Raw genomic sequence first — 24,499 nt, forward strand, 5'->3', positions numbered from 1 at the left:
GGCCTGGAAGGGGTGTTCTTTTCATCAGCTAATTGTGACTTAATTCTTCAGGTTTCAGTTCTTCCTGAGAGAGCCTTCTCCCCACATCAGGTAGGTAGACCTTTTAAATTTTTTTAATGCAGTTTGTCCACCACTTACTTGCTTAATGTAAATTAATGGATTATTACATAACAAGTTAAATAACTATTTGTTTCACGTCTGTCTTTCCACATGGTCTATACAACCATTGAGGGCAGAAATGTTATCTTTCTTTTTCGTTGCTCTGTTCTCAATTGCTTAGCAAAGGGCTTGGCACATAGCACACAGCTCAAAAAATAACTTGAATGAGTTGAGTGAGATGAAAACTAAATCAAGATAGAGTCTTTTCACCTATACTATTGTTTATGACCCTTGAAAGCCCCCTTCATAACCTGCGCATCTCTGTGCTCTGCCAGTTTTGGCCAACACCCCAAGGGCTTTAACTCCCATGTGCAGTGGACCCACTTCATTACTGTGCACAGATTACTTAGTCATTTGTTCACTTCATTTTCCCCCAAAGAAGTAGGCAATCTGTCAACTTTTCCGATGATAGTGATTCACTTTTATTATTACTTTTTCCAACTAATTTAATAGACCCAAAAGCTTAAAAGAAGAATTGGGATCTGGAAATATCCAGGCAAGCAGAAATGAGAATTCAGGATAGAAAAGAAACAGTGAGCATTTTGGACTAAGGCTCTCAGATGCTCGACTAGTATGGGTGCTCCAGGACATAGTTGGCAATGTGCTTGATCGCCAGCATTGTCTCTTCGCAGGTTGGCCGAATCTTGGACTCAGGAAGGGCAAAGCCGTATCTGCCTTTATCCCGCAGTTCAAAGGTGAAGGAATATTTGATTCCTTGGTCATAAGCCCAGTCGTCAGAGCCTCCAGCAGCAGGATCTGAAATGTGCAAACAGCAGAAAACAAAATCTTTACATCTAGGAAGGAAATTTTTAAACACGCCAGCTTTCTTTTATAATTAAAAATGTTTCACTGTGCAAAATAATATGCTTGCCTAGTAAACTGGATCATAAAAATATAAAGGCTATTTTAAAAATTTAGACCATTGTTGCCACTAAGCCTCCTTTGTGGGAATGATGTGCTTAATACCCTAGGAAGTATGCAATTGTAACGTACAAACTACGCAGTGTGCTTGTATGCTGTGGTAAACTATGCCATAAAGTATGGAATTTGTTTACAAAATATATATAATTTCTTGGAAAAGAATATGTATCTTACAGGAAAATAAGAAAAGCTGCATGGTGACTGGTAAGAGGAGAGGACTCTCAGCCCTGGGATAGAACTGGAGCAGCCAGAGGGCAGGGCTATGCCTTCATTCTTGTTTCCTCAGGGCCTGGCCTATGTCTTGGCATGGATTAAGCAGTCATCCAGTCATTCATTCAAAAACAGTTATGGTGTTACTGCCACATGGATTATGAATTCATTTATTGATTCACTTGTTCTTTCGTTAGTTCATTCATTCATTCAATCATTCACTTATTTATTTAATTCAGTCAACGATGTACAGCCCCCACTGAGCAGCAAGCCATAGGCTCAACTCTGGTGATATCAGGACAAAGAAAAGCCTCTTCCCTCCCAGACCTTACAGTAGAATCACAAACCTCACTGGACTAGGCTGAATAAAATATACAAGAAGTTCTCAGTATATGAATAGGTGGGTTATTTCTGCTAGAACCCCTTAAGATAATAGTATATGTTGTCTGACTCAGAGCCGTTTTAAAAAGGACAAGAATACAGAGAACTGTATTCTACATAAAGCTTTTTTTCTTTTAAAAAATTTTTTAAAGCCTTAGGATTGGAGCATCTCTCACTGCACGGGGGGCCCCTTGATGATAGGACCTAGTCTTTTTCCTTGTATTTCCAGTCCTTTCGGACCTGGGGCAAAAGAAATTAGCAAAGGCAGAGAAAAATATTGGTAGATTTTGAAAACAGAGCCTGCAGAATGTGCCTTCCTAGTGACTCCAAGGCTCTGGGGTCCAGCCCCCACCTCCTTCTCCTGCTGCATGCATGTCTCTTGTCACTCGTTTGCACACCCGAGTGCCTGGCTTGAGCCTGAAGTAGGCCTCCCTCCTATGCTTTCCTCCAGCAACTGTTCTGTACCATCACCTGGGCAGTCACCCTTGACACAAGGCTGGGCTGGTTAGTCCTTGGGGTGCTCTCCTTGTGCTCCCTCTGGTCAGCTCTTAGCTCACCCCTATCCACAGTTCTTCCTTCCCTGCTGTGGGTACTTTGAAGACTGACTGGTCCCTTCCTTCCCTTCTTCTCTCTTTCCTACTCTCCACCCTTCCTTTCTTCTCCAGCACCCAGTAAGGTCTGGCACATGGTAGATGCTCAATAGGTGTTTATAGAGAGTGAATGTTTATGTGTGTTGAAAGCAATATACTTTTTTCTCTTTTTCTGAACAGAAATTGATGACATATTTTATAAAAAATTCACCCTGAGGCAAAACCACATGGTTTAAATGATCAGAAAGAAAAGGCTCTGGGAGCCATTGTTGCTTTCTTAGGCACAGTCTCTCCCTGGACAGTTCAGAAGCTGATACTCACAGATCGTGGTGGCTCCTGGGCCATAAGTGTACTTGGTGCCATGCAGCGTGGCCAACTCCTTCACAGTGGCTTTAGCCAGGGCATTCTGCAAAAGAACCAGGAGCGAGGGAATAAGAAACCAGCGTACACACTGACAGACCAAAACAAACACCCACACATTGTTTTGAGAACAGTCACAGTTCCATTAACATTTTATACTCCTTTAGCACCCATTCCAGTTTTCCAGCAAACTTGGTCATGAGACCCCAATGACTGCCTTGACAGGATGGCTTTCCCCAATGCCCCAAAAAGTCACTCAGTTTCCCTCTGTCCTACAGAGTGGTCATGCTCTGTCAACACCATTTGCTGGCCTTTAAGTCCTCTGTGACTTTTTCTGTCTTTAACTCAGTGTCCCCAGGGTCTAGTCCAGGGTTTGTCACTTAGAGGTTGTTCAGTAACTATTTGTTGGAACTCTGAGGATGGTCAGCACTCTTCTTACCCAATTATTTGGAATTAGGCCCTTTATTTATTTTAAATCACTGATACAATAAAGCATGAGTTCTAGGAATAAGCTCTGTTTTAGAAAAATCTTTTGCTTAATTTTTTTCCCCTGGAATTCTTATTTAGGCTTGTTTAAAAAAATTTTTAAAACCTTACTTCAGGCGGCTTATAGAGACCTGTAACTGATTCTATAAATCACCCAATTATAGAATTAAAGGCCTAGTGCCCAATTTATCTAATTTCCAAATCAGAGAGACAGGAAGTGGAGTCTATTCCAACTCCTCCATTTATTTGCTCAGTCATTTAAGGTATGAATGGGGATAAGAAAGGGACCAGGAAAAGCTTTTGGCCTAGAGACAAACATTCACAAAAGACCTCAACTTTAGACTTTTGACATTGTTTCCAAATGAGGTTATAAATCAAGTTTTAGACACAGATGCTTCTCATTTGACTCTAAACTTATGTCCCATGATTGAACCATATTACCTTTTGGATGCTATGAATTAAAGAAAAACAAACTCTTATAGTTACTTGTGAATATACAGTTATATGCCATTGTGTTTTTTTTAATTAAAATTATAATTTGCTAATATAAACATTAAAATATACTACAATTTTATGATCCTGTTGTGACAATTCTTTAAAATAATAATAGTTAAGCATTTATGAGGCGCTTTGCAGGAGACTTCACGACAACCTGGTGAAGCAGGAACTATTATCCCATTTACGACTGAGGAAACTGAGGCACAGGCATCCTAAGAATTATGCTCAGGGTCCACAGGTGATTAAGCCCAGAGCGGAGATTGGAGCCCAAGCAGTCTGGTTCTAGAGCTAATGTGTTCAAACCCCAAAATTGCTCTCTCAGTTTTAAAATACTCCACACATAGAGAGGGCTCCTTGTATTTCCTGGAGAAGGAAAAAGAAGGAGAGGACAGGCATGGGGATGATGGCAGAAAGGATGGTCCAGGGTTACCTGTGTGGCTGCTGAAACATCAGTGCAGCACCTGCTGGAGCAGAGGCAGATGAGTAGTCCAGACCCTGCCAGGCCCGGGCCTGTCTTCCTTGCAGTGTCCCAGTCCTGGCCCTTTGCTATGCTCCTGCTCCCTTCACTTTCTCCCTTTTGTTCCAAGCTCCATCCCCAACTTTTTGCCCCAAGATTCCTGCATGTGGGGGTCCTGAATCCTTTCCCCTGGCGTCTCTCTGGCTGAACTGCTCCCCACCCTCAGCTCCTGTCACTGGCCTTGGGCTCCTCAGTGGAGTCCAAGCTGTTGTGCCACAGTTAGCTGTGGGAACCTGGGGCCCAGGGTTTCTGTTACCTCAAGTTCCCAGGAGTGGAGGGAGAGAAGCCTCCCGCAGGAGGCAGGTGGCACAGGAAGCCCTGTCTGCACTCTCAGGGACTTGTAGGAGGGAGTGTAGGAGGGGCATCTGCACCCTAGGCTGTGTCATGAGCACCTACTCACGCAGCATTAGCTGACATTACTTCTGTGTGCATGTGCAGTGACATGGAGACAGTGTCATTCCCCAGAATGCCAGCGAGCCTGGTCCATGCAGACAGGCCTGATCACATCACAGCCATCTGAGTCACAAAGTTTTATTATTGACATTATAAAATGTCATTGTGAAGTAAAAATTAGGTCCTGTGTAAGGATTAGTTTGACAAATTTATCTTATCTCTGGAGCTTGAAAGAGAAAGGAGGCAATAAGGTTTTTATGGCTATTACACACAAACAAACAAAAGTCAAATGCACAGAAAATAACTCCAAACCAAAAACACAAACCACCTGGCAACATAGCAGGTTATAAAGCCAAGATAAAGTCATGACAGGACTGTGGGAGGTGGGGCAGGAGCATCAGAAACTACTCATGTGAATGACTGAGGGTCAATGCTGCGTTCAGTGCCAGGACAGAGATGCTTAGGCATTGGCAGTTCCAAGGATGTGGGGCAGTTCTGGCTTGGAAGAGTTTTAGATTGAGAAATTAGAGAACATTTATTCTATTTCAAAATGCAGAACATTTGAATTCCAGAATAAAAAATTAGGAAATATTAACTTAAGTGTATTCTTTCTTTTTTTTTTTTTAGAAATAGCATCACCCTCTCAAAAGACCTATTGCCCTCCTGCCCCTGCACTCAGTTCCCCAGGGAGAAGGGCTCTGTTCCCAGATCCTCCCTGCACTATAGAGGCCCTAGCATCCACTAATTCACTGCCTATTTAAATGAATCACTTGGAAAACAAGGCCTGCTTAGGCTGTCTGGAGAATACAGGTTTGAAAATCTGACTGTTTACTATAAGAGAATAAGCCACAATTCACTCTAGTTGTGAAACTGGCTATTATTTCACACTTTGGCATCATTATCATGACTTGTACAAATGCTTGGAAAACTGTGAGGTTGGTGATGAAATCAGAATAATTCTATTTACAAAGTAGCAACTTCCCTTAGTTCTTTTTCTATTAAAACCAGTTTAATAGAGTCTGATGTAAAACTGCTGAGGGCACGTCCTATAAGACTTTAAGGATTCCAGCTCCCAAAGAGTTAATGCTTCATTAACCAAGTGGTACATTAGAAAATTTAAAAAGAAGTATAAAATTTAAATCATGATTTTTTGGTCTGGTTGACTGAATTGATGCAATCAGCTTTTTGGAATTAACATATTATTCTCAGACTTTTGGACACTCAGTTGAAAATTTCCTTTTTTCCTAAACTGCTAAACTGATATATACTTTCTCCTACTGCCTGGCCTCGTTACTGATGCGATCTGTCTAGTTCCTGTTCAATCTTATTCTGACCCACACTGGAATCAGGTCTTCTTACCACCTGTTGCCCAATAGAATCGGAATAGTCTACAGACATTGCATCACGCTCCGGATAGATTTCAAACCATCTTTTAGAGATGTGAAACATGGCGAGGTACTCATTCTTTTGATAGGTAAACAATACGTTTTTACTGTTCTACAATTTCTCTAACTTGCCATTAACCAAAGACATCTCTAGTTATTTTTTTGTAAGGCAGAATCTCTGATTCTAAAAACCTTTTACTTCTTCCCTAGTTACCTTTTTAAGGCTTCTCATCTGTTCTGTTTTTCTCTCCATAAGCCTTGAATTACTACTTTTATTTAGTAGGAATATGACTCTAAAAAGTTCTGGTGATCTAAGGTACAACAACATGACTATAGTTAGCGATACTGTATTGAACACTTGAAGGTTGCTATGAGAGGAAAGCTTTAATGTTCTGTCCATAACAATAACTGCAACATTGTTCTGAGGTAAAGGATGTGTTGACTAATGTGGTAAATGTTTCACAATATGTACATGTATCAAATCATCATATTGTACACCTTACACTTACACAGTGTTATATGTCGGTTATGTCTCAATAAAGCTGGGAAAAACCCCCCAGATATGACTCTTTAGGGTTAGTTTCAAATGTGAAAAGTTATGAAGACTAGAGAAGATTTAAGACAAGAAGATCATTGTCATCATCTACTGAACTCTTGTGTGTTGGTTGACCTTTAAGTCTCTCAATATATTTATTGGTATAACAATATTTGAATTATCCAACAAAACCTAAGGGGCCTACTCATGATCTGTTACTTCTTTTGACTTAATTAACTTATCAATTTATCCATAACTATTGTTGGAGTCACACAAAAGTTCAGTTTGCCTTTTCTGAAACAGTTGCTGTGCCTTTGATATTGAAGCACTATCTAAGATTGATGTTACCTTAAAACTGCAGTTATTTTGCTTTGTCACTCTGCACATTGCAGGAACATTTAGTTTGGGCCTCAGCATTGGCTGGCCTAGTCTGCAGTTGCTCTCTCATCTGGACATCTATCGCATCATCACATCTGTCAGTGGCTCTCACTTTCCTCCTTTCTGGGTTTAAGAGTTTGGGCTAGTGAGTCCCTCCCTTTTCTCTCAGGTTGCATCACTGACTGTGCCTCCCCCTGTCCCTTACTAGCTAGGTTCCCTGAACTTATCCCTGCACGCCCTTCCCTGCCTCCCCTTACCTCCTTGACCTTGGGTGTCCTTCTTCCTTTGTTGGACTCTCCTTCCCCTCCTTATTCACATGGTTCACATGCTATTGTTCTTCAAGTTTCAATTTTAGTGTCATCTTCAAAGTTGCCAAAACTCTCTTAGGAAGCACTGAGCCCCCCTCTCTTGTGAGGGCTCATCCTCTATTAGAGTTCCTATCACTCTGTGGATGAAAGGGGCCACATGCTAACCTGATGAGCTCAGGGAAGGCTTGCATGACAATCTTGCAAACTCAAAGATCTAAAGTAACTACAAAGGATGGTCTGAAATTGAACTTTATCTAAAAGCAGTTATGGTGGATAGTCACATCTTAGGCTGGTATCTTCACTGACAAAGTCAACCTTTACCTTAACTAAGCCTATCTGTCTTTTTGCATCTATGATAACATATCCTTGAAATGTCTGGGTAACTTGTAACTTCCCTTTTTCCGGACCCCTTGGGGCACAACCTAATGTGCCTGGGCACCAGGACAGATACACAAATTCATTCATTGTTATTGTTATCATGTTAATTGTTGACTGTTAACTATCCTGCACCCACCTAAGTATGTGTCTATCATTTTACCTTTTATCCAATCCCAGAGGTTTCTCCGCTTTGCTTTCTCCCGCCTCTCTAGTCTATCACCAATGGATTTCATGTAACCCACCTACGTCCCCCTCCTTTGATTGCAATGTATAAAAATAGATGAAAAATCGCCATTCTGTGGAGCATTAGCCAAATCCATTGAGATACTGCTTCCCGGCAATTGTCGACAGTTTGGCTCAAATAAACTCACAAAAATTCTTTACAGGTTTGAATGTTTTTACATTAACAACTCTGCTGTAGTAACTTCTTTTTGGCATTTAATCTCCTTGTGAGGAGGGATTCTTGGCTTTTCATTTTGTATCTTCAGTAGGTTGCATAGCACCTACCACATGGTTGGTTGATTGAGTCTAATTCTGGGACTTTGGGGCATTACAGATGAGCCTGATTTGGAAGGGGGTTAGAGTGCTGAGCTCCACAAAAAGGCTGAACTGTGACTTGCCTGAGTGGAGATTGGGATGCTTGTGGGGAGGGTGTCAGGCAGTACCAGGTACTGATGGCATTGACCTCTGCTATGGACTTTATTTATTTTTATTAATTTTTAAAAATGAAATCTGTGGACCCTAGCCCCTCAATACCAAGAGACAAAAAAGTTGGAACTGACATTAGTCAACCAAAATATCATCTTTTAAATTCCAATGATCATAACAAAAATCTTTGGAATCAGTGTGGGTCTTTTCTTTTAAAGAGTTCAAATACTTTCACAAATGTTAGTCATTTATCTTCTCAACATTATCTGTCCACATTTCATCGACATGGAATTTTCTAGCAGAATAGAATGCCATGGGGGGCAGTGTGCTTGGTGGGGATGTTTCAACTAAGCTAGTAGTGACTGACCCCTTCCAGGAGTGGGAATGTGGGGGGGGTCCCTGTATTTGCTAAAATGTTAGAGTGGTAACTCCTTTTCCTGTCTGGCTCTGTATAAAGGGATGAGGAAAGCTAATGAAAGACCCACAGAAGCAATAGCTCATCAGAGTGTGATCTACATCTTGAAAAACTCCAATTAATGACACTTTCTATACAATCTGTTCTTTGAGGGACATGTTACATCTTTGCTCAATAGGTTCAAAATGAGAACTAACATTTACATAAACCTTAGACTCTACAAAGAACTCTTGCTAAGAGGTAGGTATTTTTATCCCCATTTTTCAGATAAAAGAACTGAAACTCAGAGAGGATAAAAGAACTTGCCCGAGGGCATGCATTCCTGGTAAGTGGCTGACTTGAGCTAGGCTCTTCTTGCTTCAAATCTGTGCTCTTTTTCACTTCTCCCTGTGGCTTTCGAATACTTTAAAAGAAGTGTTGCTGGAGCTGGTTTTACCAATTGTAAAGAACAGAAGAAAGCTAAATATAAACCAGCCTCAGAGAGAACTTTGCTTTCAGCCAAGGCCAAACATGGCCAGCCTTTATTAATCCTTAGATGAATTTCCTACCACATCTTATGCATGTTCTCTTTTGTCACCTGTTTTCTTAGAAAGAGGGCTTGGTCATACAGCAAAAGACAGTGACAGTCCTGAGTGTCACATCTAACTCAAAGCCCAAGAGACAAAAGACCAATTAGTATAATGGTTCCCCAGGCTCTGAGCTCCAGGGTGAGATGAATAGAGTGAGGGTGTTTCTTCCCACTGACCTGTGTCCCCAGGTGACATGTGATCAGGGACCCCCTGACTTAGGACTGTGCTTGTGGTCCTCATTGCGGCCTCTATGCACGCAGCCAGTGTCATGAAGGGAAGCTGCCTTCTAATCTTCCTCTGGTCCTTTATTCTGGTACTAGAAAACAGAGGCCCCAAACTGACAAGGGCTTTAAACTAATTCAAAGGACATTTTCTTCAGAGCCTTGCTTCTCACTTGAATTTAACCATCCCTCTGGGGGAAGACATGTGATAATGGAAGCATCAAAATGATCTTTAACGGCAGTTTCCTTCCTTCTGTCCTGTGATAATGGGGAACTCACACCAAGGGACCAATGAGGAATTTAACTTTTGTAATTTTGGTGCAAAAAGAGAAGCCAGTGCTGAGGAGAAGGCCTTTGGGATTTTAAAAAACAAATGTGTTTCTGGGAAAAACAAAGAGGGTAAACAAGCATAGGCTCTGGTTGCAAAGCCCTGAGATTCAAAAAAGGCAAGGAGTTAGGGATAGCTTGGCTTAGGCGAGAGGACCTGTCCATCTCAGCAGAGCCCACGGGGAGTGTGGGAATGTTTTCACTGATGTAAACCAAATTTTTTCTTTGGCTGATCTACAGACATATTTTTAAGCTCTTTAAAATTCAAGGAAAATGTGAAGCATGAGTCAGCTGAAGTTTCAAAGTCCAGAATTTTTTTTTTTTTGTGTGTGTGTGTGTGTGTGTGTGGAAGGGTGCTTCTTTTAAATAAATATTAAGAAACAAATGCTACAGAATGAGGATGTACATGTACTTCAGATTTGCAGAACACTGTAAACTACGCATGAGAAGGGTGGGAGATGCTGTGAAAGCCAGGAACCTTTGGCTAGAAATGTGACTCCATTCTTATCTCTGTTTAAAGCAGGGTTTCTCAACCTCAGCACTCTGGACACCTGGGCTGGATAACTCTTTGCCTTGAGGTTGTCCTGTGCATTGTGGGATGTTTACCAGCACCCCTGGCCTCTACCCACTCTATGCCAAGCACTCCCACAGTTATGACAACCTAAATTACCCCCGCCCCCCAACATTACCAAATGTCCCTTCAGGACAGGGAAGGGAGCAAAACTAGTTTACAAGGAAAGTCAAATAAAGGACATGATTATGGCAAAGAGTATATTTTATAGAAAAAAATTAAAAAGGAAGATAACTGGTTTTAAAGGTGCTCTGAATCCTTATTTTCCTGTTGACAATGGTATGTGTCTCTTAACTACCACTGCTAGGTCAGTCCTGCTAAAATATCACATTGCTAACAGGGTTGCCAGATTTAGCAACAAATATGGGATACCTGGATTTTGGGGTATCCAAAATATAAAATTCAGGTAAACAAGTAATTTTCAGTATAAGTCTGTCACATGCAATATTTGGAACATACTTAAATACTAAAAATGATCTGTTGTTTTCCTGAAACTCAGGTGTCACGGCGTCCTGTACTTGACCAGGCAATCTTATGTCTCAGGTGCCAACTCCAGGGCCTGGCTCCCACACAGCAGTTATCTGACATTTAAGAGCCCCTGAAGCCTGTTTGCCTCCTACCCACTCTTCTCTGGCAGGAACACACAGCACAGGAGAGCTTCCTCTCTCCCATCACCCCCACTGCCCATTGCACTGTGGTGCATTCGCTGGCTCTTCTCTCTGCCTCAAGTGCTCCTTTCCTTTGCCACCCCAATTCTGCCCTTCCTTCAAGGCTCTGTTTCCTCTCTGTAACCTGCATTGAATAACTTTACCACATATTGCTATTTCCCCGCCCTGAATGCCTACTATTGTGCCTGGTTGGAAACTGCCGTTCTGTCCTCCTCACCATGTCAGTAAGACCTTACACTCTCTATCGCAGGAGCCATGCTCTATGCTGAGCACTCAATAGGGGCTCAATAAAATTTCTGGTCATTGCCTGATAAGCCATGTACTGACTGGGAATTTTAATAAGCCAAGCAGTCACTGAAAATGTATAGTGGTAAGTTAGCAACTAGTTTTTCTAATCAAAGAAATTCTGCAGTTGTTATTTGAAAATTTTTTGTCTTCTAAGTGAGATTGCAAATTCTGTGAAAATTTCTGAAGCAGATGTTTTGTGCCTCAAGTCCTGTCTGCCTCAGCTGCTGGTAGCCTGCCTAACAGTGGGGCTATGGCCTCATTGCTCTTGTTACTAGGCAGAGATGTGGTGACAACTGTGATTGGGTACGCTCATGACCCTGCAGCTGTCCACTCCTAATCACAATATTTATTTCCTTTGATTTTTATGTTTATCTCTAATCAGAGCCTTGCGCTGTGCTCACATGCTTGGTTGGAACACTGGATTTCTATCTCGGTGGCTCATTAACTGAAACTTTAATTAAGAAGTAGTGAGGTGCCACAAGACTGGAAGGAATTAGACTTTAGAAAAATATTTCTATCTTTTTGTTTAAGTTTAATAATTTTTCAGTAAGGCTGTCATTTTTCTCCAGTTTAATCATAAAAACTGGGCTCTGAGAAGTGAGGCATCTCAGCTGACCAGTGTAAATCCTTAGCAAAGTTAGGGGCAGAGGCATGAAAGACTATTTAATGAATAATAGGTAGAAGGGGTACCAACCTAGAACATGGCCACACCAGTGTGTGTGTGTGTGTGTGTGTGTGTGTGTGTGTGTGTGTGTGTGTTTGGAAATTAGGGCAGCCTAAGAAGTTCTTTAGGATCTAATAGTTCCAGGCCCTAGGCTGCCTCTACTACTGCTATTGACTTTGCCAAGCCTTTATTATCTCAGCTGGAAAACAAGAAGATCAGAGATATTCCAAGATTTCCAGCTGTAGAATTCTGTGCTTCTAATGCAGAAATGTGGTGTGAGATGCCTGCCCCTTCGTGTACTTTTGTGGAGTGCACATCAGCTTTCCATTTGCTCAAGATACTTAGTTGACCTGTTATGATGCTGGGTTCCTACTTTTGAACTTAGAAGTGGTGTAATAATAATTACTATTATTAACAGTGCCATGTAGGCCTCTTTGGGAGGAAGGTGTACCAAAGATTGGGAGCTTCTCCATACTCAATAAATGCAAAGATATGAATAAGTTTGGGAGCCTTTTCAATCATGTCTGCTAGTTTTTATTTTCTGTGACAATAAAGAGGTCATACAATTCACTATTTCATTATCCTTTAGAATTTCGAAAATGTAAGTGTATTCTTTATCTGGGCCTTAAACCTTCCTTTGAAGATAGTGATAGCTTTATAGCGAAGAAGTCAACACCAAGGAACCAGACAGTTTATTAAACCATTGGAAACTTACAGTGCACTTCCTATGAAAGTGATTTGCAAACTGGGAAGCAATGCATGTAAGATACTTTTATGATTTATCACACTTTTTTTTACTGATCTGCTGAAGATATATTTTTGTAGCCTTCCATGTCATCCATGCTGTTACTTATGTTTTTCTACCTCATTGGTCTTTTGCATTCCTATCTCTGCCTTTCTTCACTCTGAAAGTTGTCTCATGATATGGGCAACTGTCAGGCAATCTGCATCTAAGATCTTTCAGAAATGAAGCCACATAAATTTTCATCATGACTCAGACATCAAAGAATTGCTACTTACAATATGTCCTAGATTTGGGCTAAGAATGCTAATATAAGTAGAGAATAATTTCCTTCAGCCTGGAGTCTTATTCTCTTTGAATATTTTTTCCCAACAAGTATAATCTTATAAACTTTCTAAGTATATAGAGAAATTAGAATTACACACACTCATGCCAAATTTTGTGTAAGACAAAATCTGCTTTGCATTACTTTAAGAAAATTCTGACTTATCTATAATGTGGTATGCCCATAATTTATCTTATTAATTTTTCCTACGTTTTATTTCCTACTGTGGTCACATTTTCCTAACTGAGAATTAATTTGGAGGCACTAGAGTTGGATGGAACATTCATCTTTCTAGATCAAGACTTACTTTTTCCTTGATATCCATATTACAAATAAAAACCACAGAAAAGCTAATGTTTTTCTTTTTGAGAGACTCAAATTGTCTTTCAGGTACAAATATATTTATAATAACTCTATAGTCATGAGCTGTCCTAGCAAAATGTGCCTAGGAAATAAGTAAGTTGAATTTATACAAAATAAGAAAAAAGTTGAAAGTATCTTTATTTATTCAAAAGACTTAAAGTTGCTTTGGAATGCCAACCAAAATCCAGATCCCAAAAGAATCAGATGATCAAATAACATCCACCTCAGATTTCACTAGTGGCATTTAAAAATTTCTTTTAAGATATGAGGCAAAAGTTTAATTATAGAAAACAATTATAAGAAAAAAAGTAACTTTTAAATGAATGAGTGTGATATAAGTAAAATTATATTTTGCATTTTAGTTACCTATCTGATTATGCTCTGAAAAATATAAGAAGTCACATGTACTTTTCCTTGAATTTATTAGTTTTGTGAATGTAAAAATAAACATCCAACGTAAGATTATTTTGTGGTTTGTGCTCTTTTTGAGAATAGACTGTGAATATTTTAGTTTGTTATAATTCTGTTTATTACACTCCTTTGCTAATTAGAATTTAAAAACAATTTTGGAGGGCAGGATTTCTAATATCTTTTTGTACATTACCTCTCTTTCCTTGATTTTAAATGAAGGGGTGATTGTTAGAGAGGAGCATTAGTGGCTCGCTCTCTAGGGATCGGTTTCACACTGCTGGGGGCATGCATGAACTGGCCCACCAAACCCACTAACTCGAGCCTTGAGTCTGTTTCTGGGTGAGACTACCATAGGAAGAAGCAAAAATTATTCAGGAGATTCTATAAGTAGAACTTCATTTTTTTTTAAAAAAAGGATAATCTGTAGCAGTGGTTCTCAACCTTCTGGCCCTTTAAATACAGTTCCTCATGTTGTGACCCAACCATAAAATTATTTTCGTTGCTACTTCATAACTGTAATGTTGCTACTGTTGTGAATCGTAATGTAAATATCTGATATGCAGGATGGTCTTAGGTGACCCCTGTGAAAGGGTCCTTCGACCGCCAAAGGGGTCGCGACCCACAGGTTGAGAACCGCTGCTAGACTTTTAGAGTAGCCCAGATAGTATGTTATTACTATATGGAGTGACAAAGTTTTCATCTTAAAGGGTTTACATTTATTCTCAAAATAAGAAAAAGCATTGAAACTTTGTGAAGCAGTTCAATTCAAAAGAATACTTTGTCTTAGTCTTAGAATTTATGTTTAAAACTATTTGCTATTAAGCAAACTGGATATCCTGGTTTTTGTTACACTTAATATGGTTTATAATTTTAGTTTTACTATTTTACTTACCAACTTATTAATGCTTAGTTATTATGGCTTTGTCTTTTTTATTTTGATGCGGTACAATTTAAACATATTCACATTAATTAAGCAAACAATACATGCCACCACCTCTCCATTGGTGACCAGAAATCTAGGACTGAAGTGAAGAGCTGACCACACCCATCTCTGGGACAGAGGGCCTTGAGCACCCACTGGGAACACTGAGTATAATTGGAACAGTGAAATATTTAATGGTTCCAACTAGTGATGTTTTCTTTGTTTTTTTTGGCAACAGATAGGGAAAATGGGAAGTTTTTTGAGAAATAGCATTTTTTAAAAAAGAACAACCTTGTCAGCTATTAGCTATCATGTTTTTTTTCTAAGAGCCTGAATTATTTTTCTGTTTTGCTCTTCACAAAACATTTACAGCATTACATGTTTTATTTGGTCTTAGAAAGACTGAATCTGAAAGTACAAAGCAATATTTTTCACTTGTTAAAGTTACCGGGTCTTCAAATTTATGTATGTAGGTAAGCCAAATATCTATGTCATTGTCTAAGTAAAATGCTTTTTTGGGGGGGGAATAACTCAAATGCTTTAAATCTTTTCTTTTAGATCACTGGTCCCAACTTCTGGCAGCCAGATGTTTCACAAATTTAAAAAAATATATTGTTTGAAGAATTCAAACCTCCTTATTTAAAAATAATATGTATTGATGTGTGATATTTGTTAATTTTAATTTAGCTTTTCATGTAGTTATATCTTGATTCTCCAACAAGATTGCTAGTTTTTTTTTTTGAGTCAGGGATATTAATTATTTCCTATATCAAATAAGGACCCATTCACATCATTTTTTCATTGACTGATTTACTTTTGTGTCTCACCTCATCAAACAGTGAAATAAGCAATTTTAGGATCTCATCACAATCCAACGTCAACCAAAATGTACCACATTCCTAATGACATCTGCCACACTCAGCCTATGTGAAATCCAGCTCAAGGCAACTTGACAAAATTGACTTTTGATTAAGATTATACATGACATGAGGGAACTTTGTGGATTATCCCAGATGCCTCTGAAATCGTCATGAGAGTGAACACTGTGGTGAAGCAGGAGGAGGTGGAACTATTGTCATTTTGAAGATGAGTGAATAAACCACATGTTGGGACCATTCCCTGAATCAAATCAGATTCAATTAAATTTAAATTTAATTGAATTAATTTATCAATTAATCAATTGATAAATTGATTAATAAATCAATTAATTGATCAATAAATCAATTAATTTATCAAATCAAATTAGATAATTTATTTAGCCACTTCTAGATTCTCTGTAAATTTGTTGTAAGTCTTTTGCTTCTATTACCAAAAATTATTAATGGAACTTCTAGAAATTGTTCTTATATTTTTTTCCAATAATAGAATTTTAAAAATTTAACAGTGAAATACCATATTTACTGTCAAGACTACTTACCAACTCAACATTGTTTTCCGTGAGTTTGTAATCATAGGAGTAAGGGTAAAGCATCATCTGGGAGTAGGAGTGGATTGTCAGATATGCTTTGATGGAAGACAGGTTGTTGCGGATGAAATTAGCCAGGGCCTTGGTCTCTTTTTCAGACTCTGCAGCAGGCCCACAGTAAGTCTCATCACAGGGGTTTCGAGATGCTCCAAGTTCTAGAAAACATATATTGTTAATGGTAAAGATCATCTACTAAAGTTCTCACAGGGCATATTTCAAACTTTCAAATCAGAGAGTTAAAGATAAGTGGTTTCCATAGGAGTACAAATAATCATCATCATGTATGTACACATTATAAACTGTGTACACATTTAGTCACAAGATTAGGGTAGTGTGTTTTTAAGCTGACAGCATGTGAAACCAGCAATGTTTCCCTGTGTAGTATTATACAGTGAGATCAATATAGTGTATGAAAATTAAAAAGTATGGAGCAAACTAATATCTATGAGAAATTTTCATATTATTGTAATCATTTACTGAGAATTGAATCACAAAATTATAATTCTATCACAATTTTGTTTAAATAGCTATTTAATGATGGTCTCCTCTCAATTATACATTCCATAAGTAGTAGGAGTATGTCGGGTTTGTTCAGTCTTATGTTCCAGCATCTAGCACAGCTGGGAACACAATAGAGCACATAACACATTTTTATGGACTGAATAAACTCTATTGTCTATGCTTTCAGAAATTAGAACTCTAAACTATAAAATTTTATTTTTTCTTGTTTTAGATACTATTATGTTTCCTATTTTATTTTTCCTCCTATGTTTCTTAACAGATACATGCAAATGGTCAGCCAGATACTTACTGCACCAACCAGCATCAAAATTTCTGTTGGGGTCTGTACCAATGCATTTAGTTCCATCGTAGGTGGAGCGAGTCTTTCTCCACATTCGGTTCTAAAAGTGGATTATATGGTTAGAACAAGTATAATAGAAAGTGGTTGGTTTTAATGTGATCAGTGCCTCTAAATAGTAGTTCATATACCTTGGTCCAGGTGTAGACATAGCCATCAATATTGACCACAGGCAAGACATAGAAGTCTAACTTTTGGAGAAATTCTGTCATGTGGATCTCACGTCCATAGGTGCGAACAGCCTGTGATGAATTACAAAGCAGAATTTCATGAAAAAATGGAATGCTGATGCTGCTAAAATTTACATAGATTAGATGATATTGACTTTGGTTAGATATTAATGTTTAAAAATCAATTAGCAAAATACTGCTGATAGTTTTGTTTAAAACACTTGTTTCTAATTTTTCTCTGTTTCCAGGATACTCTATTTCATCTCTATGTATTCCACATAGTTATTATTTTTATTTTAATTTTTTACTTTAAAGTTTAACAAAGATTTAACAAAACTAAAGACTTTTAAATAACATACATACTCACTTCCTTTGCAATAATAACTGTGATAACTTTTTTCAAAGCTAGTAAGATATGAGGGTAAGACCCATTCTAGTAAGCAAGGAATGTCTATGGATGGCTATGCCTGTTTCTCACAATATCATCTAGAAATTTATTTAATTTCTATGAAACCTCCTGTAGATGGTCTATCCAGTGTCTGTTATAGAAAAAGAATGAGAACCTCTTCCACTATAAATTGAGTTCACACTAATGGACTTTGGGGAGCATCTCACTGAGGCTCCAAGCTGCACAATGATGGAAGTCTTCTTTGTATGATTGTTTCTTAAGAAGGGAACTCTGTTAAGGGACTGGACTAGTTCTCCATGCTAAGAACACTTATCTGTGAATAAGGGCCTCATGCCCATTTATTATGTTCTCGTAGTCACAGTCCCTCAGGCCCGGAATTATTTTAAACTTAAATTTAACTCTCTCCTAAGTTTGCTTGAATAGACTTTATGGCATTTGAGGCTTTTATGAATTAATAGTTTTTATATACTCTTTGTGACTCTATGCATGTATGTTCATTACAATAACATGATAAAACATGGGCTTTTGAGGTTAGAGAAGCTATAGAACCATGTTTTTTCAATGGTCTACAATTTGGAGATAATCACAGTAATGATAAAAGTTCTTTCCCTAGAGGACAGATGGGGAAACATTCACTAAAGTTAAATGGTGGCAATTGGATACATAACATGTCTAGAAACCAAAACCATACAAATAGACACAAAAGTGCTTCACAGAAAAGAAATTATATTGTATATAATAATATTTTATATATTTAAAAACACTTTAATATTTTAAACCTTTATCTATATAAAACCCTAATATGCAAATCGACTGACCAGCAGAATGACCAGGGGAATGACCAGTTGCTATGATGCACACTGACCACCAGGGGCAGATGCTCAACACAGGAGCTGCCCCTAGCCTGCAGGCCCCGACCTGGCAGTGGTGGTGGGGGGTGGGGCCAGCGAGTGATCATCCCGCCAGTCACCCCACAGATCGGCCCTGATTGCCGGCCAGGCCTAGGGATCCTACCCATGCACGAATTTCGTGCACCAGTCCTCTAGTTTTGTAATAATTTTATAAGAGTTACAAGTACAGAGAGTTCCCATGTACCCTCCACTCAGCTTTTCCTAATGTTACCATTTACATAACTATGTTACAGGCATCAAAGTGATCCACTTTGGTACAAAATTTTTATTCATATTTCACCAGCTTTTCTACTAATGTCCTTTTTCTGTTCTAGGACCCCCACACTGCATTTGGCTGTCATGTCTCCATAGTCTCCTCTTATCTGAGACACTTCCTCAGTCTATCTTTGTCTTTTGTCATTTGGCACTTCTATTGAAGAGTGCTGTCTAGTTATTTTGCAGGAGGTCCCTCAATTGGGCTTCTCTGATATTTTTTTTTATATATTTTGTTGATTTTTTACAGAGAGGAAGGGAGAGAGAGATAGAGAGTTAGAAACATCGATGGGAGAGAAGCATCGATCAGCCGCCTCCTGCACATCTCCTACTGGGGATGTGCCCACAACCCAGGTACATGCCCTTGACCAGAATCGAACCTGGGACCCTTCAGTCCGCAGGCCGACGCTCTATCCACTGAGCCAAACTGGTTTCGGTGGCTTCTCTGATATTTTTAATAATTAGAGAAAGATTATGCATTTTGGTGAAGAATACCACAAAAACCATGTACCTTTTCAGTGCATAACATTAGAGAGCACATTGTATTGATTTTGTCTCATACTGATGATGTTAACTTTGATCATTGTTAAGGTAGTTCCTGCTAGGCTTCTCCACTGTAAATTTTATAATCTGGTACATATCTTTCAGTAGGTACTTTTAGGATGGCAAATATTTTATTTCTCTTTAAATTTTACCCCCAAATTTTTGTGCATATCCACTGATTTTCCTGAAATTATTATTACTATAGTGTTCTAATGGTAATTTTCTATTTTGCTCATTCTTTGTACATCTGTTAGTTGTAATTCTGTAAGAAAGACTTGTTCCTTCTTTCCTTTTTATTAACTTATTTAATAATCTATTTATATCAATATGGGCTCATGGATATTTAAGAATTTTAGTTTTTAAAGGACTTTCACATATATCTTATAATTAGAATTATAAGGGTTGAAAACAGTACCATTTATGGTAGGGAGCTATACGTACTATTTTCTTTTATTATAAGGCATGCAGTGATTAGTATCCAGAAGGTAAAGATCAAGTTAGTGTTTATCTACAATCATGAACTTTCATCCACTATACTACCTATTAGCCTTTCCACCAAAGGTGGGTGTGAAATTCAAGTAAATACAATTTGCTAACTGTTTTTATTTTAAAACTTGCTTTATGAAGGTCTTTTGGTGAGAGTTGCAACTAACACCCAAAAATAAGAACTTGAAATTATGATTTTTCTGTTATTATTCTCTTCTATTATAGCTAGGTTGTAAGGAATTGATTGAAGTAAAGTAATGCTTTCTATTTCTCTCTTCCCTAAATCATTTTACATACTGACCTCTCTCACAAACCACTGGCAGAATGCTGGGGAAATCCACTCTCTGGCATGGAAACCGCAGTCCATGAAAATAGCAGGCTTATTGGGTCCAGGTTTACCAACCTATTGCAAACAAAAGGAAAACTATTATTCATTAAATTTGGAGCTTACCAGTCACTACCCTTCTGAGCCTTAGATTTAACAGGTGAAACTTGACAGCAGCAAGAAATATATTCCGTGATTAAATTAAAACATCATACTAGCACAGTATGTTCTTGCCACAATAACCCAGTGTTTGAGCTGAAGGCTTATTGAGCCCTATCTGTGCTCTTACATGGTTGTTTATTACTTTTATTAAGCTTGATAAGCACATATTTTCAAAAGGTGCTTAATTACCCTGCTTAATTGTCCTCATGTGAAGCTTATTTTCAGCTGCTATTATTAGGTGACAGGTCCAAGACAACTGGAAGAATAATTAGAAATAATAGTGATTGTTGCTAATCTTGTAAGAATTTTTTCTTTTCTTCCACTTATTCCTTGTCTTTTTATATTATTAGAATTATATGACCTAAATGGTTTTAGAAGATGACAGAAACAAATTGTTGATACGCTTTGTAATGTTGTCTGATAGACATGAAGTTTATGAAACTCTTTAGCAAATGGATTTGCAAACATCTGGGGGAAAAGAATTTCATCAAGGTAGATGATCATTTACATTGCTTAGACTCGGAGGAAAGTGGTTAAATTTATAGGACATCCATTTTATTGCATTTTTTCTTTTGAATAAAAGTCAACATAATGATTTAAAAATCCATGTATGATAAAAGAAGCTGGGAAATCTGTTTGATTCCCTGGGGGATATAGGCAGTGAAAGAATTTTAACAATGTTTGGGATGAGTATATCTGGGAATAGATGTTAATGTGTTAGAATTCATCGATTTAAAGCCCTCAGATATGGCAAGGTCATGGTTAAAAACAATTACCTTGAGGAGGTACATAGTGCGTCCTTCAAATGTGGTGCCGATTGCACTGCGAGAGATGAGGTCTGGATTCTCACTGGCAACTTGCTGAGTCCAAGCTTCTATCTACCAAATGGAACCATATAGATTAATGTGGCATTTTTGGTTCAATCCCCAAAGTAATGTCTTACTAAATGATGTGCAAGTCCTACCGTTTCCCAGTTGTTGTACTTCTCATAACTGTGTCCAGTCGCACGGACCTGGCTGTCAAACTGAGCCTCCAGAATAGATCTCAGGTTGCTTATTAATACCCTGCAATGAACCAAAATGTGTGAACATAAGTACATTTCTCAGTGAACACAGGAGAAAACCAAGAGCCACTGCATAAATAGACGGTTCAATGCGTTCTCCATGGAGTCACATGTGTTCTCTGATAGTTCCTAACATCTTTCACATTGAGCTGATAATCCCAAATGGTTAGCAAATCACTGAGAAGGATACTGTAGAGTGTGAGCAAGATTGGCTCTTCCTGAGCCCAAACTTCACATTTTGGGGTGTTTTGGACTCTAAACTTGAAAAATGGTATCTGGAGTATTCTAAGCTAGGGCCTTGGCTGCACACAAAAGTGTGCACTTGAGCCCTATCTGCGGTCTCTCTTCCTCAGGACATTCCTGGTATTAGCACTAAAAGTCCCATGTCCCAGGAGCCTAGTCAGTCCCAGGTAAACTGGGACACGTGGTCACTGGAGGTCTTCATGTTTTTGAGAAAAATATCTTGGGTGGAAATTTAAAAATATTAAGACTAAAGATTTAGTAGACAAAAGAATACTGGGTTTAAAGACCTTGTTTGTGCCTGCCTGTCTTTCGAGTGTTCAAAGAAGTCTAAGAATGATTCTGTAGCAAGGTAATATGAAAATTGGTGATAGAGTCTCTGAGGCTTATTTCTATAAATGATTGTTCAGGTGAAAATTCCTGCTGTCAAAGGCAGGCCTGAGGGTGTGTGTATGTATGACTTCATTTCTCTTTGCTACTTTTGAGTGGAAAGTGTGTTTTGAAGGGACAACATTTTATGAACATCAATGTCTTTAATCACAGCACTGTGAATGCTATGGACAGAAGCCAGCTTGCAAAACTTCTATTAACCACAGTCAAACCTTGAAATGTTTTTATCTAACACACTGAGAATTGCAGCCCCACATCAAAAGTCTGCCTCTCCTCCGGCTGCCCCAAGGGCACTCTGATGAGGAGCGGCAGCAACATCCTCTGAACTCCCTCTTGTCGCTCCTTCATTTGGTTAACTTGGGCATGAACTTGTGTCTATTTATGGAAAATGCAATAAATTAATACAAAATGATATTGCTTCCTAGCAAAAGGCAAATACTGTCTTAAGGCAGATATTTTTTTAAAGGAAAAGGAGCAGGTTTTAAAATGTATTCTGTGGAAAAAGAATTTTCTGCCATCAGGACTCTGTCAGTGCATTGGTTTCTATGGCTGCCTTAAATTACCACAAACAACATGGATTTATTATTTTACACTTATGTGGGTCAGAAGTCCTACACAGGTCTCTGGGCTAAAATCAGGAAGTCAGCAGAGCTCAGTTCCTTCTGGAGGCTGAGGAGAGAATCTGATTCCTTGCCCTTACTGGCTGCAAGAGGCACATTCCTTGGCTCTTTGCTGTGCTCCCCCACTTGGAAACCAACAGCTGAGGCTCAAGTCCTTCTCACATCGCAGCATCTGATCTCCTCTTCTGCCTCACTCTTCCGACTTTAAGGATTCTTGCGATTACAGTGGACCTATTTGGACAATTCAGTATAACGTACCTACTTTAAGGCCAGCTGCTTAGCAACACTAATTCCATCTACACCACTAATTCCTCTTTGTCAGTTAATATAATATGTTCAAATGCTCGTGGGTTAAGATGTAGACCTTTTGGAGGGACCGTCATTCTGCCTGCTGTGGTTAGGTGCTATAATGATATTCAACATCCACATTGAATTGTTAGGGAAGAGCGGAGAAGTAGAAAAATCCTAAATTAGAAATCAAGATCAGAGTCATAGTTTTGCCTAACTCATAATTTTATAATTTTTGGAATGGGAGCATTTGATTATCTGGTATTTAATGTTCTTTTCAGTTCTAAGATGCAATGACTTGACTCAAATCTATGGACCTTGGTCATTTACATAGATGTCTTCCAAGGTTTATGAAGAAAGAATTAAACTATGGTAAAATTGCTAGTTACCATTTTCATAAAATTCAGGAAAACACAGAGAAAGCTAATGTCTAGAATAGAAATAGTTTAAGAAAATGATTTTCAAATATAACTAAAAACAAAACAAAACCCTGAAAACTTAAAAAGAAAATAAAAAGCAGAAAATTTAAAGAAAACAACTACATTCTAAAATCATCAAATTGAAAAAGAACAAATCCTACTAAATAAGGATGAACTTGTCTGACCAAATGACAAAACTAAAAATCCCAGGGGAAACCGTAAATGATATCTATTTTCACTTCACTTTAACAGATTTCCCATGGTCAGTGAGCAGGTACTATAGTATATGGGTTATAGAGCTTCTTCGTGGGGTGCCCAATGAAAAGAAGTTATCAGTTAATTGCTTCCAGGCATTCCACACCCTCAGGACTTCCATTAGACATTTGTATCTAAGACCATAACCATGGCGATGATCACTCATCTATGGGGAACCGACTCTGATAAAGAGGCCACAGAGCTCCCACAGCACATCCTGCCCTTTTTCCTGTACCTGATCATCAAATTCAAATTATTTAGGAGAATCAGTGGCTGTGTAGGGATTGGTGTTTTGTTCAGTACTAAGACAAGACATTCTGTTAGCATTGTTACTGTGTTAAATATTAAACATTTTAATCAATAACCAGAAGCATAAAAATAAGTTACATTTAAGATGACCCCTAAAAGTAAAAGTATCCTTGGGTAACTTGCAAAACAAGATGAGGTTGAAATATGGTGCTGAGTTTTGCTTGAAGGCTGGGGATTGACCTCAAATGATCTTTCCAGCCCTATGATTATTTGATTTTATTAGATTTAGGACAAAACACTCTTTACTATATTACAAAATATTATTACTAAATAATGAGCCTCTATATTAGGAGATTAAAACAATGCCTCTTAATGTAATAGAGAGCATATTACGGCTCCAAATACAGAGGCATGTACACTATTTTATACTTTCATATGTTCCTTGTATTTTGCTATCCAACTTCTTTTTTAAAAATATGCAGGCAAATTAGATAATAGGGACTCCCAACAAAGCAAGGAGTACAGTGGTGAAAAGGAGAGATGTGACTCCATTCTCTCCACCTTTCAGGTCCCTGGAAAAGGAGCATTTGCTTAGTCTGGAAGTGTGCCTACCACTGTGGAAGAACACTATGATGCACTCACTGCTCTCTGAAGACATGTCCCTGAACGAATCTGAATACATAGAAAAATGATGTTATAGGCTGTTAGCAACAATCAGTCTTCCCTGGAGTGGAGGCTGACACCATCCAATTCCTAGTCT

General features: G+C 38.5%; 1 protein-coding gene across 1 annotated transcript in view; it reads right to left on the reverse strand.

Moving 5' to 3' along the window:
• Positions 1 to 557: 557 nt before the first annotated feature.
• CPB1 (carboxypeptidase B1) overlaps positions 558 to 24,499 on the reverse strand; it is a 45,247-nt gene continuing 21,305 nt past the window's right edge. Inside the window, exons 4-11 of the mRNA XM_059688199.1 lie at positions 21,180 to 21,279; positions 20,992 to 21,093; positions 20,030 to 20,131; positions 17,089 to 17,199; positions 16,910 to 17,000; positions 16,051 to 16,253; positions 2,583 to 2,667; positions 558 to 915 (exon numbers count right to left, since the gene is read on the reverse strand). Coding sequence (XP_059544182.1) covers positions 728 to 915; positions 2,583 to 2,667; positions 16,051 to 16,253; positions 16,910 to 17,000; positions 17,089 to 17,199; positions 20,030 to 20,131; positions 20,992 to 21,093; positions 21,180 to 21,279 — 982 coding nt within the window. The 3' untranslated portion in view covers positions 558 to 727. The remainder of the gene's footprint in view (positions 916 to 2,582; positions 2,668 to 16,050; positions 16,254 to 16,909; positions 17,001 to 17,088; positions 17,200 to 20,029; positions 20,132 to 20,991; positions 21,094 to 21,179; positions 21,280 to 24,499) is intronic.

The sequence above is a fragment of the Myotis daubentonii genome, chromosome 3 (assembly GCF_963259705.1).
Source record: "Myotis daubentonii chromosome 3, mMyoDau2.1, whole genome shotgun sequence".
In the NCBI taxonomy this organism is placed as follows: Eukaryota; Metazoa; Chordata; class Mammalia; order Chiroptera; family Vespertilionidae; genus Myotis; species Myotis daubentonii.